Below are 12741 nucleotides of genomic sequence, written 5' to 3' on the forward strand. Positions count from 1 at the left end.
TAAATCCACAGAACCCTGGACTAGGCAATAGTTTCCCAAATGTTGAGATTTATGCCAAAAGTTTAAACAACCAATGCAAACATCAGATAAATTACAAGGTGGAGAGACTGCCAGTCAGTAAAGTGCCTGCCATGCAAGCATGAGGACAGACCTGAGTTCAACACCCAGCCAGCACCCATGCCAAAACAGCTGGTTGTGGTGGTGTATGCCTATAATCCCAGGGCTGGAGAGGCAGCCTAGATAAACTGACAAGCTCTGGGTTAAGGGAAAGCCCCTGTCTCAGAATATAAGGTAAGGAGCAATATAGAAAGATATGGCACTGACCTCTGTCCTACACACACACACACACACACACACACACACACACACAGTGTGCACATGAACATGTACAGACATATAGTACATACACAGATAAATTACATTTCATTGAAACTAGGAACTTTTGTACCTCAAAAGACACTATCAAGAAAGTGAAAAGCAGTGGGTGTAGTAGCACACACCATTCATCTCAGCACTCAGGAGGCAGAGGCAGGTAGACCAGGCCAGCCTGGTCTACATATGAGTTCCAGGCCAGCTGAGGCTACAGGGAGATCCTGTTTCAAAGAAAAAAAGAAAAGAAAAAAAGTGAAAAGCAACCTATAGAATGGGAGAAAATATGTGCAAATCATATACTCAATACCCAATGAGGTCCTAGTGTCTGGACTACACAAAATGTCAAATCCTACAGAAGACAATTCAATTTAAAAATGGGCAAATAATGTGAACAGGCATTTCTCCAAAGTAGTTATATAAATGACCAATAAGTACACAAAAAGATATCCAATCTCCTTAGTCATTAGGGAAATGCAAATCGAAACAACAGTGAGACAGGAGGTCACAGGCTCTAGAGTGGCTAGAATCAAATCACAGACAACAGTGCTGGCAAAGACAGGAGGAAGGGAAACCTTATACACTGTTGCCTGGTATGCACAATGTTGCAGTCACTTTGGAAAATGGCCTGGCAGTTCCTCTGAAAGTTACACAGAGTTACCACATGGCCCAGCAATTCCAGTCCTGGCTATAAAGCCAAGAGAATTGAAAACACAGATTTTCACAAAAACTTGCACATGAAAACAGCACAGCAACATCGCTTAGTACAGCTACAACTTGGAAATAACTGTGATTTTCATGTATAACACTCATAACACATAAAATAAATTTTTTTTAAAAAAAAAGAAATGACTGCTAATAGCTACTGATTATATTTGGGGAGTCACAAAAAATGTTCTAGAATGAATGGTAGTGTTGATGATAGCTTCCCAACTCTGAATAAATAACAACAAAAACCCCACTGGGTTTTACACTTTAAAACACTGACTACAGAGTTTATGAATTAATTTCCGTTTACAAAGTAGTAAAGCAGGCCAACTCTGGGAGCATATGAGGAAGAAACACCAAGGTGGTGATCTCAGGTGCTACTGTGTGCAGACTGCTCAGTCTTCCTTTGCGCCTGACTGGAGGTGAAGGAAACAATATCTGGAGCTGCCCTGGGCTCTTGCAGAGTCCAGAAGTTTCAGGGTGGCTTTAGCCACAAGGTGGGGCACACACCAGAGGCGTTGTTTTCTCTTGGGGAGAGTTCCCTGGCTCCTCAGAGTCCACAGGGCTTCTAAGGGAAGCCTGGCATGACCAGAAAATAGGTTGAATGTTCGCCAAGCAAACTACCTCATTGAGACTCATTTCTCCCACCAGTGTGAGCAAGTTAAATGTCACCTGGTATGACATTACAGCATCCTGATTTCAGACACTCATTGTCATCCCAGTGCCTGTTTAAAGCTCACTGAGCTCTCACCATGAAACAGAATAACTTTCAGTTTCCAGTAAAGAAAGTTAGACAAAGGCCTACCATGCCCACATTACCAGACCTTTTCTAGCCCACATGTGAAAACATGCCAACTAGAGGCAGACCCACCAGAGCAGTTAAAAAGCAGATCTGGCCTCCACTTCACTGCACTGACAAAATCCAAAGGCAGGCTTTGTGCGAGTTGTGACACTAGAGCATAAGTGTCACCCTGGGGGACAGGAAACCGGCTGTGGGATCATAATGTAGAGATATGGTCCAGGGCGGTACAGTTTGAAACCTAAAGGGTACACAGGACAACAGAATGACAAGGATACCAATTTACCTGCCACACAAACACTATGATCTGAGTTCAGATCCCCAGAACCCACACAAAAAGCCAAGCACCATGGCAAGTGCCTAGAACTCCAACATTGATGGGGCCTGAGGGGTGAAAATAGGTGAATCCTTGAAATTCACTGCCAGTCAACCTGATCAAATTGATGAGCTTCAGGTTCAGTGAGAAAACGGTCTCAAAAAACAAAATGGTAGACAGTAATTGTCCTGGTTTGTTTCTTCATTGCTATGACAAAATACTCTGACCACTACCAACTTGGGGAGGAAAGGGTTTATTCAGCTTACATCTCCCAGGTCACAGTTCATCAGGGAGCCCAAGGTAGGAACTCAGGGCAGGAACCTGGAAGCAGGAGCTGGAGCGCAGGCCATGGAGGAATGCTGCTTACTGGCTTGCTCCCCTGGCCCCTGCTCAGCCTGCTTTTTTATACAGCACAGGCCCACCTGCCCAGGGGTGGCACCACCCACAGTGGGCTGGGCCTGCCCACATCACTCATCAAGAAGATGCCCCTCAGACATGGCCACAGGCCAGTCCAATAGAGGAAATTCCCCAATTGAGGCTCCCTCAACCCAGGTGTGTCAAGTTGACACTAAAGCTATCCAGCACAGTAATCAAGGAAAAATACCTGAGGTTCACCTTGATCTTCCACATGCATATGCAAATGCACATGCACACACATCACACACATACACAACACCCACACAGACACACACACACACACACGAGATTTCTAAGCAATGGCAAGTATGTTTGCAGCCCAGAAAAATCGGGAGAAAGGTATTCTAAAAACTGAAGGGGAAAAGTCTCCAGAGAGAAAGCTGGCAAGGGACACAGTGGACAGACAGCAGATGCCCTAACAGGCATCAGGGGGTGAGGCTTTATCCTGAAGGCATTGGAAGGGTTGGGGCCAGGCTGGAGGGTAGCAAGACAAAGAGGCAGGGACGCCAATCAGGACACTGCTCAACTGCCCAAAAGAAGATGGAGGCAGGCTAGTACAGGGCAGAAAAAAGGGAGACAAGAGTGGACAGGTCTAAGGGATATTTCCAACACAGCAGGTCCTGTTATTTCCTGTGAAGCAAAGGAGAGGAAGGGGTTAAGGATGTCAAAGGTTTCTGCTTCAGGAAACTTGACAAACAGCCCCAGGAGCTTCCTAAGACACTGAAAGCTGTAGGAGATGGGGAGGGATGGGCCAGCACACAAGAGGACTCTGGCCTGAAGCTGATGCCTTGCTTACTGGGATACCCCCATGCTGAGCCTCACCATCACCCCACAAATTCTGGGCTATGGGTATGCTAAAGACCTTACCCTGGAGCTTTCTCTGGAAGAGCCACCTCAGCTGACAGGGGACTATAAACAGGAATGCTGACATCATAGCCTTGCCTGTAGGTCCATGTAGAAAAGCCACCGCCGGCCAACAGTGCCCTGAAAAGAAAGGACTGTGTCAATCACTGAGAAAGAAGGTTTTCATTCTGGTAAACACCATGGGAAGGGATGGCCATGACTGTGACTTAATAACAATACACAATGTTACAGAATCCCTGTGCTAGAGGTCTACACTCCAACATCTCTAGGCATCAGCTGCTTCCCTCCCAATCACCAGCCTTCCCTGGCGACCTAACTGCTTTCTTTACTTTCCATTTTAAAAGATTTTTTGTTACATTTTTATTTTAATTAATTGTTTATTTATGTGTTGTGCTCCAGTGTACATATATGTGCCAGAGCACACATATGGAGGTCAGAGGACAACTTGCAGGAGTTGGTTCTGTCAATCCACCACGTGGGTCCCAGGGATAGAACTGACTCAGGTCATTAGGCTTGGCGGCAAGCACCCTTACCTGCTATGTCACCTTGTCGGCCCACCTTCTATTTATCTAAAGACGTAATAGACCCAGAGACACTCCAAACAGCCTCTGGACTACCTCCTTCAGATCCCCTAGTCTCCCTCTTGTGCCATACTTTATTCTTAACACAAGAGGAGTACCATTGGGTCTGCAGGAAGATGGGCTGGGCAGTCACTTCTCACCGTTTGTCTGGAATCTCAGGAGACCACAGACAAGAACAGCAGAGGCAGCCGTATGGCATCTCACATCACACTTGCCCCAGCGTCTGCCTGAGCAGTTCTTCCTGACTTCCTGGAGCTCCATGTCAATCACACAGCCTCTGCCAGCTCCCACTGACCATCCTAGCCACTGGGCCTTATTAACCCCATTCCTGAAGGAGGAACCCCATTCCCTGTTCAGGAAGCAGAATTGAGGGATGCAGCGTTAGCCCCTCTCCTGCAGTCTGCAGGCATGAACTTTCATTCTCCCTAATTAGAAAACACTGACCACACTGTTTTAATTGGATCCAGCAAGTACTATAAAGGCACCGCATGGCAGAAAGCAAACAGGTGTGGGTCACAGCGCCTTTGGCTGTTCTTCTGTCCCAGGGCCCCAAACCCATCCAAAGTACTTTCTAGGGCAATTTTGACAGTTGTACACACTGCAGAGTCTGAGCCACAATGTCTGAACTGAGAAACCACATTTGTTTTTCAAAGCTGATTGCTACCAATCCCCTCCCCACCCTGATGACAACTTACAATCCCTTCTAACACGACCAGTTCAAGTTCAAAGATGTTCAAACCACTTCTGGAAATCCCACTCTGTTTGTTTAAGTTCCTAAAACCGAGAATTGGTGAGTGAGGAAAGGTGCAGGCTCAAAACCTCACCAGCTGCCAGTCTACTTTGAAAATGTAAGGAGTATACTCAGTACCAACATACAGTTTGATTTTTTTTTTCCTGATTAGCATGCGACACTGAATGCATTCAATGTGAACTTGGGTGGGTTCCATGGCCATGATGGTGAGCAGACCATGCAGGGCCTGGAGCCTCTGTGCAGAGAAGTACCCTATAGACTGGCATCAGGCAGTCCAGGTAAGTCAGCATTTGTGGGTGATTAGTCTGTCACCCCAGTCCCACAGGAAAGGGGTGAGTGCATGTGGAGAGAAAGGAAACAGGTGTACATCATATTGACCGTCTCTGCTATTCTGTTATTCTGTCCCTGTGGCCTTGAACTTGTTACTGCGTTCCAGGGGGTGAGGCAGATGTCATGGGGAGGCAGCAGAAAGCTTGTGTCTGAGGTGTGCCTGTGTCAGGGAACACACACACACACACACACACACACACACACACACGCACACACAATCTCTGATTGCAATCTCAGAAAGAGCCAGGACCGCAGATGGTCCAGCTCTCCTCACACCACCCTATAGTGACCATCCTCAACTGTAAGTCCCAGCCTCTTCTTCGACTTCACATGGCACTGCAGAGGAGAAGGGGCATCTAAGCATCCCTGCTTTACATAGTATATGTTTCACATTGACTGCAAAGTGAGTCTGAGAAGCATGTTCTGTTTTCTCATCAAATCAGAGCTCATTTCCACAAGAGACTGAATAGAAAACTTGTGGGCAATAAAGTCCAAGTGTGACGAGCCTACTGATGACAGGCCAAGTGCTCCATCACTGGAGGTCTCTGGCACTGTGCACTTGCAGAGTTTCTGTCTCTGTGAGGCCTCCTGTCACTGAGTTTCTCCTGCAGCCTCAGACCCTCCACCCACCCAACCTCCATCCACACAGACTGCTCACAGTCCTCCTGCTACTGAGCATCCACGGTGCTAAGCACAGAGAGCCTGTGAGTTTATCTTGTGCTCTCCTTCACCAGGCCAGGCAATCAGGCTAGGAAAGTCCAACATCAAGCTAGTAACAAACAAAACAAAAATAAAACCACAAACACTGGCTGATCTTGCTGCTCATTCCTGCTTGTTTATGAGTCAAACAAAACTCAAAAACATTTCAGAGACAGGTAAATTTTAATAATGCCTAGATATTTGGAGATATTAAAGAATTATTGCTATACAGAGTAAAATAGTGCATACCCTATAATCTTAGCCCTTGAAGGTTAAGGGTGGACTTTGAGAGTTTGGAGCCAGTCTGGAGTAGAGAGAGCGTGCGGGGGGGGGGGGGGGGAGACTGTCTCAAAAACAACAAAAGTACTGTGAATATTTTTAGGTATGATAATAGTGTTGCAGCTATGCTTTTATCATTTTTTTTAATTTTAAAAAAGATTATTTTTATTTTATGTGTATGATGAGTGTTTTGCCTGCACATATGTATATGTACCACGTGCACGCCTGGTGCCCATGAAGGTCAGAAGAGGGCACTGGACCACAGAATTAAGGATGGGTGTTTGTCAGCCTCCACATGGGTGCTAGGAACCAAACCTGAGTCCTCTGCAAGAGCAGCTAATGCTCTTAACCACTGAGTCATCTCTCTAGCCTCTTATCCTTTTAAAAATATAGATTTATTTACTCTTGTTCTGAATATTTTAATATGCATTTTAAATTAATTTATTATATGTGTGTGATCAGTGTACATTCATGTATGTGTGTGCGTGTGCGTGTCCGTGCACTTTTGCTCACACACAGAGGCCAAAAGAGGGCATCAAGTGCCTTCTCTATCACTTTCTGCTTTTTTTCTTTTGAGGCAGGGCCTCTACTTGGACCTCAAGTTTTTCTGCTAGACCAGCAGTCAGTGAGTTCCAGCAATTCTCCTGTTTTTGTTCCCCTCAGTGCTGGGATTATAGGCATATGTGACACCAGCTTGTTACATGAGTTCTGGGATCTGAACTCTGGTCTTCATGCTTACATAAGCACTCTTAAGCACTGAGCCATCTCTCCAGCCAGTAATTACAATTTTTAGTATATATCATAAAGAGACTCACACCAAAGTATCTACAGATAAAATGATATAACATCTGGGACTTGCTTCTAGGTATTGAGGGAGGGGAGACAGACCAAACCAAACAAGGCTGGCCTCAAGGTGACGGCAGTGTTGTCAACAGTGGGTGTTTGGGGGTCACTTTCTACCCTCTCTTCTCTTGTACAGGTTTCAAGTTTTCCATAACATGTTCAAATAATTAAATATACACCCACATAAAAGCAGAAATATTTAAGATATATGTGCAAAAAAGGCTAATAAAAAACCAAGGTAGTAATATTCCAAGACATACCAAACAAAATTAACATTAGTTAAGCATCAAAAAGGTCTAACATGCTCCTCCTAAAGTTAAAATGAGGGTGCGTATGCATGTTTGTGTCTAAACTCATAAAAAACAAGTCTAGAAAAACAAGATTTGTGATGATTGGTTTTAACTGTCAATTTGACACAATGTAGTATCACCTGGGAGAGGAGTCTCAGTGAGACACTGTTTATATCAGGCTGGCCTGTGAGCAAGTCTCGGGGGTGGATTATGTTAACTGATGTGCGAAGACCCAGGCTAAAGTGGGTAGCACCACCCCTGGGTTTGGGTCCTGGATTCTGTGAGAGAAGTGAACTGAGGGAACTTGTACATGCTCACTTTCTCTCTCTGTTCTCACTGTGGATGTGACCAGTTGCTGCCAAGTTCCTGTCTTCCTGCAATGATGCAATCTGAATAAACCCTTTCTCCCTGAAAGTTGCTTTTGCCAAGGTATTTTTATCACAGCAAAGGAAACAAAATAAATATAATATTCTAACAGTGAGGGTCACTGAGGAGTACAATTGGGAGGAATAGAGCTGACTAGTTTTATTCTTTACATAGTTCAAACTCCCATGCAAAGTATGTATGCATCATGTTTTTAAAAACTGCATACATGCAGACAGTTTTAAAAGTTCAAAGGGAAACAGGAAGACCTTGGGGCTGGGACTATAGCTCAGGGGTAGAGTGCTTACTTAGCATGCTGAGGGCCCTGATTCCAATTCAGTCCAGGTTCCTGCAATTCTCTGAACATACACTGTGTGAATAATCGTATCTGTAACCTTGGGCTTCAGGATACCTTTCTGAGCTCTAATCTGGTCCACTTACCTTCTAATTTTGGAAAGCCTGCCATTCAGCTCACATACAAGCTCCCATACAATTATTCTACACATCTTCCAATTCAGGAGCAAGAACAAGGGAAAAAATCATTTAACAAGCAAATCTACTACTCCTCACCTGGCAGAAGGCCACAGTCACAGTGAAATATCCCAAAAATCAAGATCAAACATGATTTCACCTTCTAGATCCCGAAAGAGCCTTCAGACCGTCTAGCACCTTCCCACAATTAACATGTGCACTTAATAAAAACAAAACCCATCTCCCATGTAGATGCACACAACAAGATGCTGGCAGGAAGTAAAATGTCCCAACAGAAAGAGCTCCTCTGAGAGCACACCAGGGCAGAAAAGACACCTCACCGATAGCCCCTTCCTTCCCTGCTCTGTTCTCATGCATCTCCCTCCCCCAGAGGAGCAATAAGTGCCTGGGCCTCAGACAGTGTCCTGGTCCACACCCATGGAACTCATATTATTCTAGCTTTAGTGGGAGCTTATTACACCACTTAAATGTTTGACTGAGGTTAGTTTTCTCAGTTCTACAACCTTAGCCTTTTACTATCCTTTCCATGCCCCCACCTCTTACAAATTTCTGCTTTTATGTGGGTGTCTATACAAGCAGAAGCCCAGCCAGGAGTCCAGCAGGCAGGGATCAGCCTGAGCAGGCAGCGCTGGCAGCACTTGTGTGACCATACTGCCCCCTCTCGTCCAGAATGGTGTCTGCACCATTTTGTTGTCTTCCACTGATAATCCTATTTCCAGACAAAAACTCAGGCCTGACTTAAGATAATCACTCAAAGCAAAGAAGGTTCGGATCCAACCTTCTAGGTGAAGACAGGACAGAGTATACATTTCCACAGATGAAAGTGTTAGCCTTTGGCAGGCTGAGGACAGGGCTAGCCTCAGGATGGGACCAGTCAGTAACACTGACCTCAAGTTCATCAGCAGCTCTAATAAGACTTCCGGATAAACTTGTCTATACACACTCTCATAATAATCCTGTAGCGTGAATACTGTCCAGAACCCTGACCTATGCACCAAGCTTTCTACTTTCCTCAAAGCCATGAACCAAGCAAGAAAAGAGGTGCCAGGGGCAACAGCTCATTCTGGAAATTTCCAAGAGTCTCTGGCTAAAGTGTGAAAGTCAGTGCATCAAAGAGCAGGGAACTCTAATGAGTGAACTCAGTCAAAATCATGACTCAAGTCCACCTCAATGCACTTCTACCCGTTTGGTAGGCTTTGTGAGAAAGGAAGAAACAAGGAAGAAGTAGGGGTGGGGATGGAGAAGAAAGAAGAGAGGGAGGGGGGAGAAAGGGGTGGGAAGGAGGAGAAAGAGGGTGGGAAGGAAGGGGAGGGGAGAGAGGGAAGAACCTGACTGATTAAAGGAGCACAGAGCACTCTCACTGCCTTTATAATACAGGCTTAGGGACACTTTACACATCCATCCCACTTTTCCCTCCAAAGCTACTTCAGCAAATGGCCCTGAATTCAGAGAAAGTAGGCACATTAACCTGAACTACCCAGTCTTGGGATGCTGTATCTGGAACTAAGCTGCTAGCCCAGACTAAGCAGTTGGCTTTCTTGGAAGCTGTTCTAGAACTCAAGCTCTAACTAGTTTCCCAGCCATATAAAGCAGGTCCAACACTTCTATGTCTTAAGGAGGAAAATGCCTAAGACCTTTTTTTAGTTTAATAAACAATTCTGCTCATAAAATGTCCCTGTAGTTCAAGAATATAATTTTCACAGAAACAAAAGGGTCTTAATTTACTTATTCCTCAGCCACCCATCACAGGGACAGCCTCCCCACACGCTTACCTGTCCCTAGGGACATCCAGGGCAGTGTTATAATCTGGGGGACCTCCAGGCAACATGTTGAACAGTAGGTGATTTGTACCTCGGTCCCACCTATTAAGAAATTAAACAAGTAAGAGAATTTATGGGTCGAGTATGAAAAAAGGAGAATCAGATGCTGTACCCCAAGTGCAAGAAACCCCAGCCCAAAATAGTGTCTTGCTGAACCCCAAGTGCAAGTAGTCCCCACTCTCAGGTGCACAGAACTGCAGATCCTAACAGGATGGCAGGTGCTGCTGGTTCCTTGAAATAAAAACTGGAAAGTGAGTACTTTAAGCACATCTGCTACATAACTATTTCTAATCATGAAAAACTAAAACCTGCCTAAATGGTCATTATTCGGTAAGAAAAGTAAATAAAATATAGGCTATCCATAAAATAAAATGCTACATAATCTTTAAAATTATAAGGGCTAGAGAGATGGTTCAGCAGTCAAGAGCACTCCCTGCTCTTGCAGAAGACCTGAGTTCAACTCCCAGCACCCACAATGGCAGCTAACAATTGTCCATAACGCCAGTTCCAAGGGATCTGACCTCCTCAGGCATTGCACGACACAGGTGCACTTACATACATGCAGATAATACACTCATACACATAAAACGAAAATAATAAAATATTTTTAAATTATATTATTAAAACTATGAGAGGCTAGGGAAATGACTCAGTCAGGAACAGCTTGTCACACGCGGACCTGGGTTTGATTTTAGCATCTATATAAAACTCAGGCATGGCAGAGCATGCCTGTAACCCCAGTGCTGAGGAGGCAGAGGATCCTTACAGCTCACTGGCCAGCCAGTATTCATTGAGATACCCTATCTCAAAAAAATAAGGTAGAGAGGCTGGAGAGATAGCTCCACAGTTAAGAGAACTGGCTGCTCTTGCAGAGGACTGGGATTCAAGTTCCCAGCACTCACACGGTGGCTAACAGCCATCTATAACTCTAGTTCCAGGGGATCCGATGCCCTCATCTAACCTCCATAGGCATTGCATGACACAGATGTACTTGCATACATTCAGGAAAACACTCATACACATAAAATAAAAATAGTAAATAAAAATTTAAAAGTAAAGAATGATAGAGGAAGACACTCAACACTGACCTCTGGTCTCTGTGCACACAGATGCACACATGCACATGAACATGTGTACACAAACATAATGTAGAGCATTCATAATGAGAAATGAAGTTTCTAGATCATATGTATCACATGCCATTCCTGATTAAAATGCTTATACCTATACATAAATATTTATATAATATAAAAATGACTGAAAAGCCCAGTAAAACATTGTCAGTGGTTATCTCGTAGGGGTAGAATTATATCAAGCTTTTCACAGCTAACACATATTACCTAAGTCACCGGGGTAGGAAGGCAGTGTCTTTAAATCTAAACAAAGTGTAGGAAGAAAGCCATTCTTATTTGTAAACTCCAAGAAGCCAGAGCCCACCACAGAGCACCACAGATGGCAGTACCAAGGTCGAAGTTCACAGCACAGGCCTCCTGCTACACATCAGTCTCTTACACATTTGTAAGAAGCATCTGGAGGCCAGCACAAGAGAAGCCTTCCTGCCCCTCCTCTTCCCTTTGGACCCTTGATGCCACTGGAACATCCCTTGGACTCTGGTCACTAAGTGTCAGGTACCTGGAAAGCTGGGCCAGGGCCTGCGCCGTCTCCTTGATGCGTACGGTGTTCTGGTTCAACACGTCAATGGAGGGGACAAACAGGCAGGCTCGGTTGATGTCGTCTGTGTAGTAGTCACTGTCTGAGATGGCTGTGAGCAGTTCATTGTACTCCCGGGAGATGGTGTTGCTGACAGGGACACCTGCGTCATCCACATACTTTTTCAGGGAGTAGATGTACACCTTGATTTTATTCTTTGGGTTGAAGCCACAGCGGTAGACATCAAAACATGTGTGCATTCTGCAGCTGAGATCTCCCCGCTCTGGAATGGGGCTCTCGGCTGGCAGCCTGACCACCGGCACATCCCGGACGCTGCGCTTCTCCACACTCCAGTCACCGGAGGACTCAATGGAGTGGGGCCAGAACTGAAACATGCCTGTGGCGATGAGGCCCAGGAGGACGATGGAGAAGAGGGTGATGTAGTAGATTCGGTGCTTGGTCTTCATTCTTGGGATGAGGGCAGGACCCCGAATATTGTACTTGACCGACGCACACATAATGACACAGGTAGCCTCCTCCTCAGACACCTGGTCACCAAAAACAAAAACAAGAAAATCAAGAATTTAGGGCAGTGAGTGACAACCTAAAAGGACTATTCAACCTGTAATATATCTATTTTTGTTTTGCTTTGCTTTGTTTTTAAAGAGAGACAAAGTCTCACATAGCTCAGGCTGGCCTTGAACTATGTAGCCAAGGTTGGTCTTAAACTCCTGATCCTCTTGCCTCCACTTCCCATGTGCTACGATAACAAGCATGAGGTACCACAGGCAGCTCTAATATGCTTATTTGCCTTGCACGGTTTGTTGAAATGGCAAAAAGGATTTTTGACGTTGGAAATATATGCAAATATCTATTTTATGTATGAATACATATGTATGACATAATCTACTTAATATTTTATACTACACATAAATATGCAATATGAATGTCAATATACAATATAAAGCTGTGCCCTGTGAATATTCATTTTTGGCATAAGCAGAGAAATGCAAGGTCCTGGGAAAGAGGTGCTGACCAAAGGAGAAAAGTCCAAAACAAGATAGCTACAGATAATGATTTTATTTTGACACATTTGTCTAACATAAAATGAGTCTACCAAATGATGCTCTGTAACTCTAAAAAATCTGTTCTCATTCATTTATTCACTAA

The 12741-nt window shown here is 44.7% G+C and overlaps 1 protein-coding gene across 1 annotated transcript in view; it reads right to left on the reverse strand.

Annotated features, from left to right (window-relative positions):
- Positions 1 to 12741, reverse strand: part of Ext2 (exostosin glycosyltransferase 2) — a 162149-nt gene that overhangs the window by 138100 nt on the left and 11308 nt on the right. The window contains exons 2-4 of the mRNA XM_008855042.3: positions 11554 to 12119; positions 9874 to 9963; positions 3477 to 3593 (exon numbers count right to left, since the gene is read on the reverse strand). Coding sequence (XP_008853264.1) covers positions 3477 to 3593; positions 9874 to 9963; positions 11554 to 12089 — 743 coding nt within the window. The 5' untranslated portion in view covers positions 12090 to 12119. The remainder of the gene's footprint in view (positions 1 to 3476; positions 3594 to 9873; positions 9964 to 11553; positions 12120 to 12741) is intronic.

The sequence above is a fragment of the Nannospalax galili genome, unplaced genomic scaffold (assembly GCF_000622305.1).
Source record: "Nannospalax galili isolate Female #2095 unplaced genomic scaffold, S.galili_v1.0 scaffold1287, whole genome shotgun sequence".
Taxonomy (NCBI): Eukaryota; Metazoa; Chordata; class Mammalia; order Rodentia; family Spalacidae; genus Nannospalax; species Nannospalax galili.